Source organism: Phlebotomus papatasi, chromosome 2, assembly GCF_024763615.1.
Source record: "Phlebotomus papatasi isolate M1 chromosome 2, Ppap_2.1, whole genome shotgun sequence".
In the NCBI taxonomy this organism is placed as follows: domain Eukaryota; kingdom Metazoa; phylum Arthropoda; class Insecta; order Diptera; family Psychodidae; genus Phlebotomus; species Phlebotomus papatasi.
This window is the reverse complement of record NC_077223.1, coordinates 21131090-21151280: the sequence shown is the minus strand read 5'-3', so window position 1 is coordinate 21151280 and position 20191 is coordinate 21131090. Positions and strand designations below refer to the sequence as shown.

Here is a 20191-nt window from a genome sequence, read left to right as displayed (position 1 = left end):
TAGAATGTATTTTCCGTTAAAATATTCAAATGAATGCACATATTCAAATGAATGCATAATTAGAACTATTTTTTATATTAAATAATTTTTTTCCGGTGATCAGTTGCTGTGATCAGCGCTACAGTGACCTTTTTTCAGGACACTCACTAAGATCAGCGACCGAAAATTTTTAGGCGTCGCAGCTGGGATTAGCTACAAAGTGATTTTTCATCAAATAAAAATTAAAGCGCAATTGAACTGAAAATAAATAAATATTAAAAAGTGATGTTTTTAGTGAAAAGAATAATTTCTAATAATTAGAAATAACTCATTTCATAACAGAATAGTTTTTGTTAGTTAAAATAATTATTTTTCGAGTGAGTCTCTGTGAATTAGCGACCGAAAATTTTCGAATATCGCTGGGATCAACGACAAAGTGAAGAAATTTCAACATTCCCGTCTGACCAAGTAAGCGTGGATTATAGCCTCAATTAACCCCTATCTTTCATACCTTACTTTTAAGAAGCTCCCATACAAAATACCCCTTACTAAATATATGTGAAGGACACTGTTTTGCGTTCATGGTGGTGAAGAGCGGAACTACGAAAATTATGTTGCCGGCCGTGTTGCTCGACTGTCAGTGACAAGATGGAATATTTTCCAAAACATTTTATTTGTTTTAAAATTATCACAAAGATTCTCAGTGTTTTTGGCGTTTTTTTTTAATAATAATAAATGTACGTGAGTGCGTTTCGTCTAGAGAAAAGTGTCGTGGTAACTATAAACAAATTTCCAATGTTGAAATACGTGTTTTTATTTCTTTTCGGCGGTATTTTTTAGGAGACAATTTTTTTCAGAATAGTTTTTGCTTTTCTAAAGTGTTAAATCGTTCATCCTGGTCAAATAAAACATATCCCTATCTTTGTAGCTTCTATCATTTATATAAAATTCGAAGGTGAAATCAGGATGTGAAATTGACAGTTTCATTCCACCGCCATTGATATACGTGGCAAGATTCAGTCCATAATTTGTGCCTACCACTCGGATCTTGCCGATGAGAGCTAAAATAGTGCCTAAAGTTGGGTGTTAATTAATGGCTCAAGGCTGGGTCCCCCGTACCCTGTGTCAGACGGGTTCTGTGTTAGAGTAGACTCTCGCTTATCCGTGAAAGCGGGACTAAATCATCACACGGATTTTGAGGTTGATACGCATCAAATTGTTTGAAATTTAACGATTTTTTGTTTACATTGAAAATTTGTGGAGTCAATTCTGACCTGACTGAATTGACATTCTCTCTAAACGCGTACTGTCCAAAAAAGTTACAAAGAATTAGAGTAGATACAGTAGAGTTCCTCAAATTTGAACATTTGGGGGGTATAGATCACTCTCAAATTTGAACAATAATTTCAAAAACGTAACGGAATTCATGTTAAATTCACTTTTCCTGAATTAAGAAAAATAACTAGAAAATTTTATCAATTGAATTTGTTGTTGAATAGGTGAAATTTGTTACGGAAGTTAATATTATACGATAATATTGAGGAAACACCAGAGAAAAATAGTTCTAATTCAGAGTCCATGCAAAATTTCTTTTACATAACCTCATATTTTACATTTTGAATGCAATCGTCATTCAAATTTGAGAAGTTCAAATTTGAGGAACTCGCGACTGTTGAGCACACTTGCTTTAACAAAAAAACCCAAAAGGGGACAATTTATGTCAACAAATTTCTTAAAATTCAACTGTCTCACGGACTTTTTTATGTCACACGGAAAAAGAGTCCACGGATAAGTGATAGAGCATGAGAATAAAGGAAAGGTCTATTCAATAGTCAAGACACTCACTATTTCAGAGTGATGCGCCTTTGTGATATTCAAGACACAAACCATTTGTTTGCTTATGGCCTTTTGGGTGAGCCGATTCACAAATCTTTTATTCGGGTGGATTTCGACTCATTTTCGGTCGTTGACCCGAAAGATGATTCAGGAGTCTTACCGAAGGAATTTTTTTAATTTTTCTTCTGAAAAGCGTTAGCATTTCGGATTATTGTAAGCAATCCCTGGCGAGTGGCCTTCAAAGTTGAAGCCAATTTCTCACGTTCACATACAAATGCGTATGGAAATTTTTCTGCACTCGTGACCGTTACACGATATATATGTCAAAAGTGAGGTGGGCCTTTTGTACAAGACTCTGGTCCTTGTAAAGAGGGATAAATATACTAAATATCTGTCTAAATTCGGTCTTATTCTGAGAAGTGTAACCTGAGTTTCTGATCAATTTGTAAGCTAGCTTCAAACAGCTCCATATAAAAAAATATCCTTCATATCCTTCATTCGAAGAGAGCGTTATTACACTTTTAGTCCAATAAAATTGTCTTATTCTTATGTATATGCTTATGTTATGTTATTTAGGTTATTTATGTTATGCGCTTCAATGTGTGGTTTCACATTCTCGACTACAGCGCCTCCTGCCAGAAAGCCCCACAAACTTTTAGAAACACAATTTTCAGCAAAATGGTGGCATTTATTTTTCTGTGCTGAGGAAAAATTGTGAAAAAGTGTGGGAAAACATTGGAATTGCGGTGTAAAGTGATGCAAAAAGTCTCTACGAACGTGTCACAGTCTGGCACAAACTGCTAATTTGTCCACTGAATCACAGAATCGCCTGGATTGGCCCCAGAGTCTCCTGAGATGCTCAAATTGTACGTGAGAAATTGTCTCTTTTTTTTTCTTCGTGCCCAAACATCAAACACTCGAGCATCCCAATTCACTCAGTCGCGCTCTGGCTGCCGGCGAGTGTGAATGGGTGAGCCTGGTGCTGGATGTTCTCACGGCCCAATTGCCACCTGCTTCTCTTGCGAGAACCACAGAGTGGCATAGATGACCTGGGGGAGCGCCCCCGAGCTATCCGGAAAGCTCATGCACAGTACTTTTTCTTGCAGGATTTCGCAGTAGAAAAAAAAGTACAATGAATGATCTGAGCAAGGAAACACAATCCGTGGTCACTCCTGGCCCATCGGCCTGGGATCAGTTAACGGGAGTTGCAGCTGCTGCACCCCCAATTGTCACAACTCCCTCATCTTCTCAAATTCCTGACCCAGGTACCCTAACATCTCCCCCAGCCACGCCCACAAAACCGTCCCTGACTTCACCACCACCCGAAGCTGTAGCCCATACGCCCCAGGGCGCCCCCCTTGCCTCCCCCGTCTACACCGAGGAGCTCCATCCTGACCTCATTGCCCAGGGATGGCGGAAGTTCTGGTCTAAACGCGAAAATAGACCGTACTTCTGGAATAAAGCCACCAATGAGAGTCTTTGGGAGCCTCCGCCCTTTCCGCGCCCCCATGGCACCTTTGACCCCGTCACTGACCCTCTGGGCATCTGCAATGCTCCTCCTGGAGCTCAAGGTAATGCCCATCAGGCCCTAAAGAGACGCTCTTCAGAGGATGTTGCTGCCCAGGGACAGCCTCCACTGAAGAAATTCATCCTGGCTGGGCCATGGGATCTCGAGATCCCTACCAATGTTATCATCCTGGAGAGATCACCCGCCCCCATGCTGCACCCTCATCCGGAGATTGAACTCATGCGTTCCACTTACACTCTCAAGCTCATCCGGACGTATGAAGACTTATGCCAAAGGCGGGAGAATATCAGGTAAGACTCTGCTTTTTTTCAAAGGGGTGCACATTTGACAAATTTTCCGTACACCTAATTAAGAAGTGCTTGGAAGTCTTAGAAAGTGGAAGTGGGGTTTGAACTTCTGTCACTTTTGAAGCTTTTAAAAATTGATAAATCGAAAATAATTAAATAAATTTAATTAGAAAAAGCAAAAAAAATATAATATACAAAATAACGTTAAAAAATATTTATCAAGGGGGAGATATCTTCAAAAATAATTAATTGTGAAAGTTGATTTGACTTCACAAGTCATAAAAAAATTTTTTTTTGGTAAGTTTCTTTTATTAAGCTTTTACAAAAAGCGACACTGGCGAGGCTGTGCCATTTCCAAATATTTAGTTAGCACTTTTAGTTCGAGAACTGCTGACCGGTCAGTATATTTTTGCTAATAGAGTCAGCAAAAATATGCTGAAAACGCTACTTTTTTCAGCTAAATATACTCGCTAGGCAGTCATGGCGTCTACACACTAGTAGAATTTTTTTTAAATGCCTTTTTTAAAAAATTCTGACGTTTCTGCCTATAGGATAGGGGAAATTTTCTTTAAAAATGCATTTTTAAAGAAATTTCTACTAGTGTGTAGACGCCTGCCCAACGTACAATAACTTTCGTTTTGTAAACATGTTTTGACGTTTTTTAACATTTCAGTGAGAGTATGTGATTTCAATCTAGTCATCTCGCTCACTCTCATTGGAAATTTTGAGAACATGTTTACAAACAAAAGTTATTGTGCCCTGGGCATAAATTTTATATATCGACTTGCCAGAATATAAGTCGAATAACTCCATTCTTTGCAAAATTCGTTTTTTCGGTTTTCGGGTAGGGGAAAGCTCGCTACCTTCGGACGATTTATGCTCCGCACAAATCATTTTTTTTTTCAATGTGTTATAAATGAATTTGGTCCATTATAGTAAGGTCGGTGGAGTAACTGGATCGTTTTCCGAAGACTGCTACTTAAACTCTTGTTTTTGGACGGATGAAATTCTTTTTTTACTTCTTCTAAATCCATAGAATTATTCACTGTTTCATTTAGAAACATAATATAAAAAAAATTATCAAAAATATTAAAGAAAATTTATAAAATAATGATAATACTGAAATAAGTCAGCATGCACTAACTGGGTCGCCTTTTCGCTAATTCACTTTTAATTAACTCTTTCCGGACCACAAAACATATCCAGCAAACGAATTTCAGTAAAACTCAGTTTACTGTAAGTCTTAGTGGTCAAATATGATACTTTTGTAGAGAAAGAATTTTTTCCGCCTCTGGGAAATTGGAAAACTCGTGGGTACTCTCGTCCCCAAAAGAACGAAAAGGAGACAAACTTCAATTTTCCAAAAGTCAATAATATTAATTTTGTGAACTATTTTTTCGTGTCAAATGACTCCTTTACAATGTTGATCACTAAAACAAGAAGAATTATTGACCAGTATCTTCTGCGATGTCCAGGAAGTGCTAAAAAGGACACCCAGCTCCTGCTTGCCAACAGATTCCTCAAAATATTTCACACAAAAACACTTTAAGACACATTTCTCTCAACACGATGTTATTGTAGACACATTAAGCTTTCTAAAAAGCATAAAAGATACTTCCTGGACAATCAGAATTCACCAAAATTAGGAAGAATAGGAAAAACTTCCTTGAAAGCAATCTCCCTCGCAGCCAAATGTCAAAATTATCGGTCATATTGCCAAAAATGTCGCTCCCGCTTGGAATTTTCTTACAAGGTTGGTGTCAAAAAGCAAATGGCGGGCATTGGCGGGATAACCTTACATTTGACCTCTAGATTTTTTGGGACGAGAGTACCCATAAAGTTTGAACAAGTTTTTTGAAAATTTAAGAAAAAATTGTTTTTTGAATTTATGCAATCTGTAATTGTTAGTTATCATACTTATTGGCCTCGAGAGGTTTTTCCTTATTCGGGTATAGAAATATCAAAAAAGTCACAATATCTGCAAGGAAGCAGAAAATCGAAAATTCACGATTTTTGACCAAGAATATCTTAGCTCAGGAGTTAATTAGGATCCTGCAAAAAATATCCTATATTTAGACATATTTACAGTTTGTACTTATCTACAAGGATAGGAATTTTATCGATTCTAAATAGTCCAAAAAAAAATCTTTTATCCATGGGTACCCAGGGTCCCAAAGGAGACGAAAGAGTTAAATAAAATATCTCCTATCCTTGTAGGCAGAAAAGTCAGAATTTTTTAAGAAAGGCAATTTTTGACGAACATCGCTTCTAGTGTGTAGACACGATTATTGCCTCTACACATTGGGAACAATTTTCGTCAAAAATTTCTTTCAAAAAAAAAAAAAAAAGAAATTTCTGACGAAAATTGCTCCAAATTTGGAGACGCCCTTATATTGTGTCTACACACTAGAAGCAATTTTCGTCAAAAATTACCTTTTTTTAAAAAAAAAAAATTCTGACGATTCTGCCTACAAGGATAGGGGAAATTTTGTTTAAAAGGGCATTTTTTAAAGAAATTTCTCCTAGTATGTAGAGGCCTATAGTGAACTGAAGGTTTACTGAAGAGAAACTGGCCATAAGGCCTCTACAAATTGAGAGCAATTTTCGTAAAAAATACATTTTTGACAGAATTGACCTACTGCAGTGTAGACAATTTCCTTCAAAAAAGCTATTTTTGACGAAAATTACACCAAATTGTGTATACAATTTTTTGAAGTTCATTTTTAACAGAAATTTTTCATAACGCGTATACGTCTTATCTTAATGCGTCTATACATTGGGCTCGTCAAAAATTTATTTTTTGAAGAAAATTTGAAGGAAATGAAGGAAGCTGGAAACGTTTTGACGTTAGGAAATTGTCTACACTGCAGTAGGTGGTAACTTCAAAATCCTGTCAAATATGCAATTTTTCACGAAAATTGCTTCCAATATGTAGAAGCCTTTAAATGTGGAAGTATTTTTCATCCAAAAATTTCTTCAATAAGAATTTTTCGTTTAAAAATTTTTAACATAGTTTTTGATGAAATCAGCTCTGCAGCTACCTCCAACTGCTTGTTTAGGTTATGCTTTAAAAAAAGAATTTACCCTCTCTTCGCATTTTTATGCAAGTTAATTATAAATGTTTAATTTTTCGCATCAAAATGTGAGGCATTTTGAAATAAATAGCATCGAAATGGGGAGAACAATGAAGTAAATCGCGTCAAATTTTTTTTATTATGAATATGGGCAAAGTGGAAAGTGTCTGGATTTTCCATTACCTAAAAGCATCTATATTCTTGAAGCAAATTTCGTCAAAAATTGCTTTATTGAAAGAAATCTTCTACACTGCTGCAGGTGGAAATGGAAACGTCAAAATTCCGTTAAAAATGCTATTTTTGATGAAATATGCTCCCAATGTGTAGAGGCCTTAAAAAGTTTTACATTTTTTGGAAGAAAGTTACGTCAAAAATATTCTTTTTGATGGAATTTGACATTTTTTCTGTGTAGTACAGGCGATTTTCTTCAAATAAAGCCATTTTGAAGAAAATCGCTTTCAATATTTAGAAGCCTTAACTCTTTCGTCTCTTTTGGGATTCTGAGTACCCAAAGCAGCATATGAATGTTCTGTGAAAAACAATTTTTTTTTTAAATTATTCAGAACTGATAAAAATACGATTCTTGTGGATGATTACATACTATAAGGATGTTCAAATGTGAAATATTTTTTGTAGGACCTCAATTAATTTCTGAGCTTAGATATTTTTGATTAAAAAATTGTGAAATTGGCTTGCAGCATATGCTGCGGTCCGGAAAGAGTTAAAATCACGCACAGCTCAATCATAAAACGATAATTGCGCTTAAATCACGCACAGCTCTATCATAAAATGGTAAATGCGCTTTAAATCACGCACAGCTCAATCATAAAACGGTAAATGCGCTTAAAATCACGTGAAGCTCAATCATAAACGGATATATTCAAAAATATTTTGGGGAATTTATATTGAAAGGAATAGTTTTCGTAATTTTCTCAGTGCAAAATTTCACATGTAGCATATGCATCATGCTTATGTAGCTCACAATGGAATCACTTTTAGGGCCCCAAAGGACTCTTTCAATCGCTGGCTGATGGAGAGAAAGTGTTTAGACCGTGGAATTGATCCCCTTCTGCCCTCACAGTGCTTTCCCGAAGTCTCTCCCTCAATGTACCGCGAAATTATGAATGACATCCCCATAAAGATCGTGAAGCCCAAGTACACTGGGGCAGCACGGAAGCAGCTTTCGCACTATGCCGAAGCGGCTAAGAATATCATTGAGAGCCGTTCGGCGCCGGCTGAGAGTAAGAAAGTGGTCAAGTGGAATGCCGAGGAGACGTTCCAATGGCTCAGGCGGACTGTGGGGGCTAGCTATGAGGACTTCCAGGATCGTCTGGCACACCTGAAGCGTCAGTGTGAGCCCCATTTGGTGGAGACGGTGCGAGAGAGCGTAGAGACGCTCTGCACCAAAGTGTACCACATTTCGGTGGAGCACGTGAAGAAGATCCGGGACAGGCATGTACAATTGCTGACAGAGAGTGGAATACATGAGCCTCCGCTGGTTCCGCCACCGCCTCCGGTCACCAGGAAAGTCTGGTGCTATCCCGTTCAGTTTATGATTCCCTCACCTCGAATGCCCGTGGTGGAGTACATTCAGGATCGTGATCATATGGTCATCAAGTACTCCCAGACGAGTCAATCCCAGCCAGACACCCAGTATATCAATCACACTCACTTGCAGAAAATGGTGAGTCTCTGAAAATATCCAATCCTGGATTTTGGATTTAAAGAGAGAAACCTTTTTTTTTATGTGTCTGGGATCCTTGCAGGAACAACTGTATCGCTACAGTTGCTACGACGATAAGAAATTCGAGTTGTTCATTGGGCGGGTATTCTGTGTCCTTAAGAGGTATCAGACATTCTTGTGCAATACTTCCCCGGCGAGTCAAGAAGCCGAACTCACGCAAGCCTCCCTGCCGTGTACGGTCTTTGAGTGTCTCCATCGGAATTTTGGGGTGACATTTGAGTGTTTTGCCAGTCCTCTCAATTGCTACTTCCGCCAGTACTGTTCCGCTTTCAGTGACACAGATACCTATTTCGGATCCAGAGGGTGAGTTTCTTTCTTTTTCCATCCAATTCCCAAAGGGAGGAAACCCAGCTAATGTGTTTGTTTCAGGCCCTTCTTGGACTTTAAGCCCCTGTCGGGATCCTTCCAAGTCAATCCACCGTACTGTGAGGAACTCATCGATGCCACTCTGCAGCACATCGATAAACTCCTCACGGATTCCTCAGAGCCATTAAGGTGAGTCCCAAAACACCAATTAGATACAAAAATGATTCATATTGGAGGCATAGGAAATCTTATTGCAACGTCCTTTCTTGTAAGAATTGCAATATGAAAATTTTCAAGAGATGTGAGCCGACACGGCTGATTTATTTTTATATATTTCTTTAGTTTTTTTTGTAATAAGACCATAGTAAGATTATGATAAATTATCATAAGAAATATTGGATTATTTCTTCAATTCATTTTTTTTTTTGGATGGATTTTACCATGGAAATATTGCCACTGAAGAAATCCAACTAGGGTAGAGTCAGCCCTTTTGGCCATGAAAGCACCTTTGGCCACCTAAAGCAAAATCACATTGTAAGGCAATTAAGAGTTTATTTAGAACAGGAAAATGGGTCTTATTTCGTGACCTCTAATCTAACGAATCAGAAAACCATATTTGATTTTATATCCACTTGATTAATTCTAAGTTATTGAAAGAAATTCTCGACAAGTTAAACAATCACTGAAAAAACATGGGATTCTTAAGAAACTTGTTATTGTTAAGAGAAATTGTTTTGCATTATTTCATGTTTTTGAGGAAAGTATTTGATGTTATTCAATGAAAGTCCATTTCTTAATTAACTAAATTTTATTGTGATATCATCCTTAATAAGATTTTCTAACAAATTAAGTGAAAATCGGATGTGGCTAAAAGAGCTTACTTTTTTGGCTGTGTAAGTACTTTTGGCCATTCATTTTCCCATACATTTTACACATGGCGTACCTCGCGGATTTCAATAAAACCAATCGTGAGTTTTGACTGATTTTTACATCAAATAGAAAATGTGCAAAAAGTTGTTTCAAATACTCTAATAATCACATAAAATTGATAAAATTGATGTTAAATAAGAATAGGATTTGTGCTGTGTATTTGTGAAAGTTTTCGAGAGCTATTTCTTCTGTTATTTTATTAAAATTCTATTGGAAACAAGTGGCCAAAAGTACTTACACACAATGGCTAAAAGGGCTTACAAAGTAGCCAAAAGTACTGAAACATGCAAAGTTGCATAAAATGAATTTTTCACTAAAATATCCAAAAAAATATGGGAACTCTCTTGGATTATTAGGAAGAAACGGCTTTAAAGTATCTTTGTACAAAATTTCATTTTATTTAAATAAAGATTATAAAAATTACAAGCATATGAAACCTTAAAGTGGCCAAAAGTACTTACGCCACCTTAATTTTAGTCGAAAAATTATTTTCAAGGGGTTATTCATATGCAAATAGAGTGGCTCGAGTTCCCGGGTTCCCTAAAAAAATACATGGGTTCCCCGTGGGTTCCCTGAAAAAATACATGAGTTCCCCGGGTTCCTCAAAAAAATATAAGTTCCCCGTGAGTTCCCTGAAAAGATACAAGGGTTCCCCGAGTTCACTGAAAAAATACATGAGTTCCCCGGGTTCCCTGAAAAAATACATGAGTTCCCCGAGTTCCCTGAAAAAATACATGAGTTCCCCGGGTTCCCTGAAAAAATACATGGGTTCCCCGGGTTCCCTGAAAAAAATACATGGGTTCCCCGGGTTCCCTGAAAAAATACATGGGTTCCCCGTGAGTTCCCTGAAAAAATACATGGGTTCCCCGGGTTCCCTGAAAAAATACATCCTTCCGCAAAGCGAAAAAAGAACAATAAAATGTAATTTCATCTCTGTCGGACTATTTTTTCCAAGTAATTGAAGAACTAAAGTAACTAAAAATCCATTCCCGACAGCAATTCGGATAACAATTGCCCAAGAATAAATCGTCAAAAATCACTCAATTTGCGTATGATGTATAATACCATGGTAGAGGAATGGATTAAAATCAGTTGACTTTGGTACTCCAAGTCCGCTCGGAATCGCGCATTCCCTGGCATTTCCGAGAGCCTTTCAAGGCTTTTCTCACTACATATCGGTCGTAGAGATGATGCTTCTTTGTTTCTGAACAAAAGCTAAAACTTCACGAAATTTCGTGAGAAAAACACCTGTCCAAAATAAGGAGTATCACCTCACCGGTGCCCATTTTTCACACGAAAAACGTAATTCACAATGTAAATCTCTCTTCAGGTTAAATGGACAAATCACCATTAACTCTTTCGCGTCTTTAGGGTCATATATGACCCGGGGAAAAAAGTTTCTTTTTGGTAATTTACATTAATTGAAATCTAACTGGAGTCTTGAGAAAATGAGCCAAGAATCTTACATCCTTCTATTATGATGTCGTGCACGAACAGATAGATTTCAATTAATGTAAATACCCAAAAAAAACTTTTTTCCCCGAGTCATGACATTACCCTAAAGACGCGAAAGAGTTAACGTGAATTAACACAATATTCAATGAATATTTAATAAAACCACTGAAAAACAGCGAGGAAAAATTGTTAGTACTTCACCACAGCTAAATAAGACTGAAGTAAACACGAAGTTCTGTCATATTTCTCGTAAGCAATTGCTCACACTGAATTTTCAACAAAGCAATTTCAACTCAAATCATATTCAAAATTTAACGTTTTTAGTGTTAAAATCTTCCAAAAAGAACAAATATTTTGATATAATTCATTATTAATCAAATATTGGAACAAAAATCCATAATTTTAATTCATTTATTTTTAGTGTCCAATTTTACCCTCAAAGTGTCCGAATTTAGAAACTGTCCAAAATTATGAGCTCTTCCTTTACGAGCATTTCGTAAGTCCCCAATAGGAATCCACAAATGTTTCCGAACAATTTTACGAAATATTTTTTCTGGGTATCAGAAATCTCCGACGTCTGCTTTAGCCATTTCGGCTCACATTTCCACGGAGAACGTTAAAAATTCAAATTTTTATCCGTATAGCCAATAAAAAGAGTGAATGTTACTGAGTAAATTTTCTCGTACTCTGTTCAGTTTTATTGTGTTCCTGCCCGAGTGGAAGGAGCCCGTGCTACAGTGTTTGTCGCGGATTGAGGAGAGTCACTACAAGAGACGCCAAGTGGTCGTCCTTGGGATGGAGCATGAGTACCGGCACGGCTACCAGCATGTGTTACAAAAGTGAGTGAATTCATCTCGAGAGAGAAGAAAATATATTTTATATTGTTTTTTATAATAAACAAAAAGGTCGGAGGTGAATGTGAAGAGTGTACATGGGACGATGGTGGTTTGGCTGCAGAATAATGCTGGCTTCAGCCGCTGGAATCCCACCGATAGTCGCGTGGAGGCTCTGCTGGAGGCCTTTAGGCCGGGCAGGGAGCGCGAACGTGATAAAATACCCCAGGCAGAGCCCACAAATAGTCAACCGACCGAAACGGCCACGGAGGTCAAGTGAGAAATGTTGGGATCTCATTCTCTGGATCTTCTCTCAGAACTTCTATTTTAATTCAATTTTATTTTCTTTTACTTTCACGTATTTTTTTTATATAAGAAAATATTCTCACACATTCAACCACCCACAAGTTTTCTTTTTCAGTAAAACAGTAAAAAAAAAAGATTGGGTGAGAAAATGCCCAGAAAAAAGATCATTTTAGCAAAGAAAAAAGGGATATCTTCAGATTAACGTGACTTTTTATTTAAAAATTACCATATTTTGCAGGGATGTAGTACGAAACTTCCTGGGTAAGCTATATTAGAAAGCAATTTTAGGCCACGCCCCCTTTATTTAAGTGGGACGCGTCTACAAATTACCTCTGAATTACCAAAAGACTTATTAATATAACTTACTGCATTAAAAATTGACTGATCCGTTGCGGATGTTTTATGTTTGGAATAAAGGGGCTTAAGCTTCTTCTGAAGCCACGCCCACTTCTTTGCATTATCCCCACCTCAGGAGACTAAGTTTTATCCAGTATCCCATAATGTTGGAGGCCGTGCTCGCTTATTTTCATTATCCCCTTCCAAAGTTTAAAGCAGGCCTGAGCTAAAAGAAAAGCCGAAGTGAATTTGGTGGTGCCTGTTGGCATTCTTCGAAATGCCGCGAAAATTCACGTAGAGAAAATGAGAGGTTTTTCAATGTGAAAATTGTTTAATTCCTTAGAGTTAAGTCATTTTCACAAGAAAACTCTTTTAATAATTTATTTGAATACAGTTATTTGGGTTAATTGTAAATAATTGTCGATATTACAACAAAAACATTGGGATGAAATTTTGAGCTGGAAGACTCATATTCTTTTGAGCTGTCCCAAAATTGAGGATAGGTTTGAGAAAAACCCTTTTGTACAATACTATTTTGGTTAATAAGGAATGCAAAAGTATATATTACAGGAAGGGACACGACCTGCTAATAAGGATAAAATAGAGAAGAAAATATTTTGTCGCAATTTGAAGATTTTTTGCAACAGAAGCGCCGCCAGACGTTTGTCAAATGAGTTATTTGTGTCTCTATCTCTCTCTCTCTCACAGTTGAATTGCGCGCGATTTAAGAACTTTCCATTTGAAGTGATATTTGCAATTAATTTCTTTGTATTTCTGCAAGATTCAAGTAAAAGCGTGTGTAGTGAACAGCTATCCGTCTTCTGACAAAGATATCAAGAAGATAGCCAACGGCCGCAGCGATTCCACTGGGTTTCCAGCAGCTTTTTCTGCCATGTCCGCTGATTTTACCGCTAAAAATCCGCGTGGAATTCTCTGGATTTTACCGCTCAAAATCCGCATAGGCTTCCGAGATGGAATTTGGCGCTAATTTTCTTCCTATCGTTCCATGGACGTTTGCGGAACTCTGTATAGGACTGTCTAATAAGAAATGTCCGCGAGCTTCCATGGTCTTTTCTCCGACGAATATTTCCGCGGCTTTTCCTATGGATTATTAGCGTATAATCGGCAGTCAGCCCTTTAAAAATTCGGAAAAATCTTCTATATTTCCACGAAATTATCCGTGGAAATTTTCATGCAACGGCCTTAGAGGCTTCCGCGGTTTAATATTACAGAATTCCACGACTTTTCCAGTGGATTTTTTTAAATATATTTTTCTTCAAAATAATTCCAAAAATTGATTAAAAATTTCGTGGAACTTACATAGAGAATTTCCACACAAAAAAACATCCACAAATAAATGGACGATCAGTGCCAATTGGCGGTTTAGAACTTGGAGAGTATTCATCTATCAGACGAACACTCAATTGTTCTACTTTTGAGTTGAAAATATTGCTACCATATCGTTCATTTGAGTATGTCTAGCTCGCAAGAATTATAGCGTTAGGGCGAAAAATAATTGCAGAATTTTCGCGTTTACTTCCATGGAGTCTTGGTCGGAAAGATATCAGAAAATATACTCGGAATATTCAAAGGAAATTTTGAATCAATTTCCAGGGAATGCTCTCAGATATGTTGCAAGAAAATTCCTCGGACTTTTTTTTCTAGGAAATCCACGCGAAAAAAAGCTGATAAATCCGCAGAATTCCAAGCAGAATATTAGCGTTTATTTCCACGGAAACTCTCGCGGAAAAATAGAAGACAAATTCCAGGGAATTTTCTGTTACTGTGAAACTTTGCGCCCGATCGGCTACAGGGAGACAATTTCTTTCTACAGTAGACTCTCACTCAATCGGCTCTTTTTCAATCGGGCGACAAATTTTGTTGACAATTTTCAGGTTTAATTATGAAGCTAATTCGCTCAAATTCGCTGTAATTCTTCCTATTTTATCGTGATTCTTTATAATTGAGCGCTTTTTGTGGAATTTACAAAGGCTTTGACGCCCAAATCTATTGATAAACCGGATGACATTTTGCCCCAAATGCCCAATTGGGAGAGAGTCTACTGTAAATGAGTTTTCATGTCTGTTTTGTCTTTTTGGCGCAAAAATATTTATCATGACACCGTGAATGAGCGGAATTAGTGTTATCAGGGTTACCAGTATGGCTATCTGTAATTTCCATTAAAATTATCAACACATATTACACGGCTTTTAACGAGCACAGGTCTGATTTAAAGGTACCCTATAAGACTGTTATAAATATGCTGGAACGCCCTTTTTTTCATAATTGTCACCCAAAACCTCTTTTTAGGACCCGCCCATTTGCTCGCGCTGTCTTAACACACATCATTTAACTTTTATTTACTGTCTTGACAGATCCTCTAAAATACGAGATAAAAGTAGAAAAATTAAGTTATGCCACGCCCTTTCAGAAATGCCGCCCATTTGTTTCGAGGCGGGGCTTATTTTTCTGTGGGCGGGATCCCTTCAGACTACGCCGAGAATTCCGAATTCTAAAATTCAATTAGTGTTATACCTTTCTTTGAGCACAACTCTTAAAGGGGGCGTGGCCTAAAATTATTTTATTTAATAAAGTTTACTCTGGAAACCTCATAAAACCGTTTAGCAAAATTTAGTATTAAAAAAAAAGTTATATTAATCTGAAGTTATCCCGTGAAAAAAAACTACTTTTAAGAAAATTTATAAATATAGAAAATATTACTTTTTATTCAATGTTCTTTAATCTCGTCTAGTTGATGTTGAAAACAAAAAAAAATAGTTAATGAAGAAAAGAGAAACTTTTTTTGTGGATAAGATATAATTGATAATACGGACAAATTTTATGAGATATCTCTTTGCAGATTTTTAATTAAAAAGAAATGCCATAAAAAATACCCAACAACCCCCTAATTCAATGAATAAAGCATTGTTATCAATGCTCACTATTGTAAATAGACAATTCCTTTTTGTAAAAAAATAAGAAGAAAGAAACGATAGATCATGCAAATCGCAAAGTTTATGTTTTTCTTTTTAGACTAAAAGTTTACGATTCCCTTTTGGATAGAAGAAAAAGCGGAAGAAAAAAAACAAAAGAAGAGAAAGGAGTAATTAAAAGACACATTCGATGTATTAAATGTTCCAGTTGTGTAACTTTTCACAAATTAAACTTTAAAGAAGAAAGATTAAGCAGAATATGCGGATTTTTTTCTCAAAAAATAACTAAAAAAAAAAAATTTCCCGCGAGAATTTCAGCACAGACACATTTATCCCAAGCACGAGTGTCTTCGAGACATCTCTTAAATTAAGAGTTTGCTGAAAAAAAAATTGAACAAGTCGCAATTGATAAATGGTGATAAATCCCAAGAAATTGTTGAATAAATTGCAGAGAAAACAACAAAAATAAATAATCTCCGCAATGAATTTAACTCCAAAGACAATTTTTCCAACTAAAAAGGAAAATTGTCTTTTTCCACTGAATCTTTTTGAGTTCTCCGTACCCCCCATTACCATCTCCCCATCCATCTTTCCTTCAGAAGAAGATAAATTCATCAATGTCGAGGAAGAAAATAGCACTCATAAGTTTCCACTCGCTGAGAAATTCATCCCTCTGATTGTTTCCAAGTCCTTTTCCCATCTTACTCTCACGAAAAGGTGAAAATCGACATAGAAACATTTTTACCCATCTTCATCCTTCCAACATTAAAATCTTATTTTCTTTGGAAAAAATATCAACAAATAAGAAAAAAAGGAAAATAAAAGTAGTACAAATTAGTTTTTTTTTTCGGGGTGAAAAAAAATCTTTTGAAGAAAACAGACAAAAAAAAGTGAGAAGCAATTTGTAGCCAAGCACTTCATTCCGCATCTTTATTCATTTTTTTTCTCAAACTTACTATATATACAGTTAAGTGATGATAAATTTTGGAGAAAATTTGTAAAGGAAATCTTCATATTTTGGCTTATTTGTTAAGTGTTTAACAGTCATAATTTTCACTGTACATTGGCTATAAAATTTCAATAAATGAAAACAAGCGATTACAAAAACAGAGGTCTTTATTTTTATGGTCCGCTGAGAGAAATCCGAAAAAGTTAAAATAACATTACGGAAATGTTAATTTTACCCTGCAGTATTGATCCGAAATCGGTGTAAATATTACCCTTTTTAGGTGTATTGAGGGTTAAAGTTACCCTTTTTCATGTTGATTTTACCCTCAAAAATGTGTAAAATTAACATTAAAAAATGTTGATATATTTTTACACCTAAAAAGTGTTAAAGTTATGAGGAAAAAAAGTTAATCGCAACCCCGTTTTTTCTCAGTGCTTGATATTCATATTTTTATGGCCGGCGCACAATAACTTTTGTTTGTAAACATGTTTTCGAAATTTCCCATGAGAATGAGCGAGATGACTAGATCTAGATCTCACTCACTCTCATTGAAATGTCAAAAACATGTTTACTAAACAAAATTTATTGTGCGTTGGGTATTAAAGAATTGATAATATTTTGAAAAATTTCTTTTACTAGATTTTTTTTAATATTCAAAATTTTAGGAATGAGCAATCTGGTGAGTCATTTAGAAAGGGACAGATAATCCTAACCGGCTTATGTAGGTGAGATTCTTAACGTGAGCTAACTCGGAATGCATGCAAATTTGATTTAGAGCTGAAGTTGGGGGACACCATTCAATAATCTTGATTCAAATTCGCGAAATTATACAAATTTTGTATTAAAACCAAAATATCAAAGATTCGGATGGACTGACAGAAAAGTAATAGGGGAGACAGGGGTAGAATTAGCCAGCAAATGAAGCTTTTTTTCGCGAGTGACTTGTGAAAAAATGATAAGGTTTGTCTAATGTTTTAATGTTTCATAAATAGCATTAGGATATTGGCTGTATGAAACAGTGTAATTCAAATATCTAAAATCCTTGACTTTTTCTAGAGAGAATACTGAAAAAAGTATGACACATTGGCTACACTTGCCCCGACATGGGTAGACATAGCCACTTTTGGGGTACTAATTGACACCAGTTTTCCAGACGAAATTTCAAATTGGAGATACCAAATATTGTTTCACTTGAAACACTGAAGCCCACTGATGCTAAATATGTCACTTAATTTTAATGAAAAAGGCTTTAGCCGACTTTTTTATGACATTTTTGTAATTGCGGCAAAATTGATGCAAACATCCTTAAAAAATCTATTTCTCAAGTTGCTCATAGAAATGGCAATATTGCTTGGAATATCAATAGTACTCTTTCATCTAACAATTATCCATGTATTAGTAAAAAATCATTGACAGTTTTAGCCCGCCACGAAAGAGTGGCTACATCTGCCCCAAGGGCTGTTTCAGTGCTTATCATCTTATATAAAAAAGTGGATAATTATTATCCATGTGAAAAATATTTTTTAATTAGGTTTATTAAACCAGAAACGAGGTAAAACTATGAAATCTTGACTAGAAACTCAGAAAACCAAATGCTGGTCCAAAAACTGTAACATCAAAATTACAATTTTATACCCAGTTTATAAAAATGCTTCTAAATTGTAGGATAACTGGATCAGACTTGTAAATATTTCTGGAAATATGGGGATGTGTTCCTACTTTCATTAAAAAACACTTTGCTCGATGTACATTTTAAGAAAAACGAGAGAAATCCACTGACTAATTCTACTCCTGGCTATAGGTACCCCGGTCTCCCCTATATGGGTGAAATGTAGATCAGAATGTTTTGTATAATTTTGCCGTAGAACTTGATCTCATCGATTAATCAGAAGCCGAGATAATCGAGGTTGTTTGTTTCTGAACTCGTTTTTTCGACCGGAGCGCCCCAAGTGTTCATTTGGTGAACTTCAACTATATCAAAGAATTGTTGTATTTTGTGAAACTTTCCATTTAAAACCCTATTTTAAGTGTCTTGGTTGAGTAGAAGCAGTCAAATTGGCATCTGAGTGATTTCAAAGCGTTATTATGGGAAAAATCAATTTTTTCACACTTAAACAACAAAATCGGAGTGATAGCGTAGTCTGAGTGGAAAATGATGTATGAACGAAATGTAGAGACAAATGTGCTCTACAATTATGTCGAAGTAATCATCAAAATTGGTTCAGAGACAGTCGAGATAATTGAGGTGGTGATATTGAAATTGGTTTTTCGACTGTGGCGCCCCTGAAGTTAGTCTCACGAAGTTCAAATGTTCCAGAAAGTTGTAGCGTTTGATGAGGTCTTTCGTTTAAGCCCTAAGTCATCAAAATCGGTCAAACGGAACCGGAGATATGATTTTTTGAATTTCGTGAACTTTGGCCCTCATGTCTCCGGTTCTATTATAACCACAGCGAACCCACGCCACTTTTTGGAAACGTCATAGACTAGACTACAACACTCTAAAATTTGATTAACTTGCACAGTGGTGTTTTTGACAAAAATGAGTTTGAATTTCGATTGTATCGCAGCGCCACCTGTGGTGACTTTTTGAACTTCCATCTGAAAGTGTTCAACAAGACGAAACCAAAAACCCAAAATTTAGCTCAAAATCTTAATTAGAACCGTAGATAGAGGCCGGTCAATATTCGAACTTTGACCCCTTATAGCTCGGGTCAGGGATTATGGATCGACTTAAGTATTTTTTTGTTCGATAGGTATAATCAGCGGATATAACATACTAAAATTTCAGCCAGATGTGCAAAGGAATTTTTGAGTTATTTAATTTATAAAATTGAAAAATCTTCTTTTTAATAGTAGCGCCCCTAGCGGTGGTTTTATGAACTTGTGATGTCAGAAGGGGAAGTGGCATTTCACGAGAGCAAGTTGAAATTTTCACCCGATGCCGTTTTGAGGACCCGATACATCCACAAAATACCTTTGCCGAAAACCGCAATTCGATATCTCTGTTAGTTTAGAAGCTATTGAGCTCCAAAGAGTGGCCGGCCGGACGGCCAGGAACGTAACTTAGCCCCCCATATATTCGTGATCAGGAAGTGATGAAACACATTTTGGCCAAGTTTGAGCTCGATCGGACGACATGAAATTTTGGTAGGATTATAGTAGGTGAGCTTGTTAAGAATCTCACATAATAAATATTTTTTACTTATCAAATTTGCTAATTTACTGATAAAAAATATTATTTTTCCTAATTTAAGGGGTTACGTTGATCACGAACACTAAAAATCGCATAGTTTTTGAATATATTTTTTCAGCATTGTAAAAAATGTATGTAACTCAAGCTCTTAAGCATATAAAAGCACAACATTTAATTAAAAATATTTTCAGAAATTCTCATATAAAATGAAATCGTGATTTTTGAAGATGTATTTTGAAAAAAACTTACTTTTCGGTAATCACATGATTACTAAGAGAAGATTTATATAAAGTAATATTTCTTGTTAACAGATGAGTAAACTCTTACTTAAATGAACAATTTTTTGTTCCATTGATCACAACTTATTTTCCAAGACGAAATGTAGTGTAAAAAACGTCGAAAATTGTAATTATTTCTACAAAATTCTCCCAAAAATAGTAATTTCATTTTTTTTTCACAAATACTTGTTTAGGGAGGGTGGCGGCATTACTTGTGACCCTTG

The 20191-nt window shown here is 36.1% G+C and overlaps 1 protein-coding gene across 1 annotated transcript; it reads left to right on the top strand.

Moving 5' to 3' along the window:
- Positions 1–2471: 2471 nt before the first annotated feature.
- On the top strand, positions 2472–15805 carry LOC129803002 (mRNA (2'-O-methyladenosine-N(6)-)-methyltransferase). The gene is made up of 7 exons (XM_055849285.1): positions 2472–2681; positions 2922–3633; positions 7704–8388; positions 8471–8751; positions 8818–8943; positions 11835–11978; positions 12045–15805. Exons 2-7 carry the CDS (start codon positions 2948–2950, stop codon positions 12250–12252), a joined length of 2130 nt encoding a protein of 709 aa, XP_055705260.1. The 5' UTR covers positions 2472–2681; positions 2922–2947; the 3' UTR covers positions 12253–15805.
- The last annotated feature ends 4386 nt before the right edge of the window (positions 15806–20191 follow it).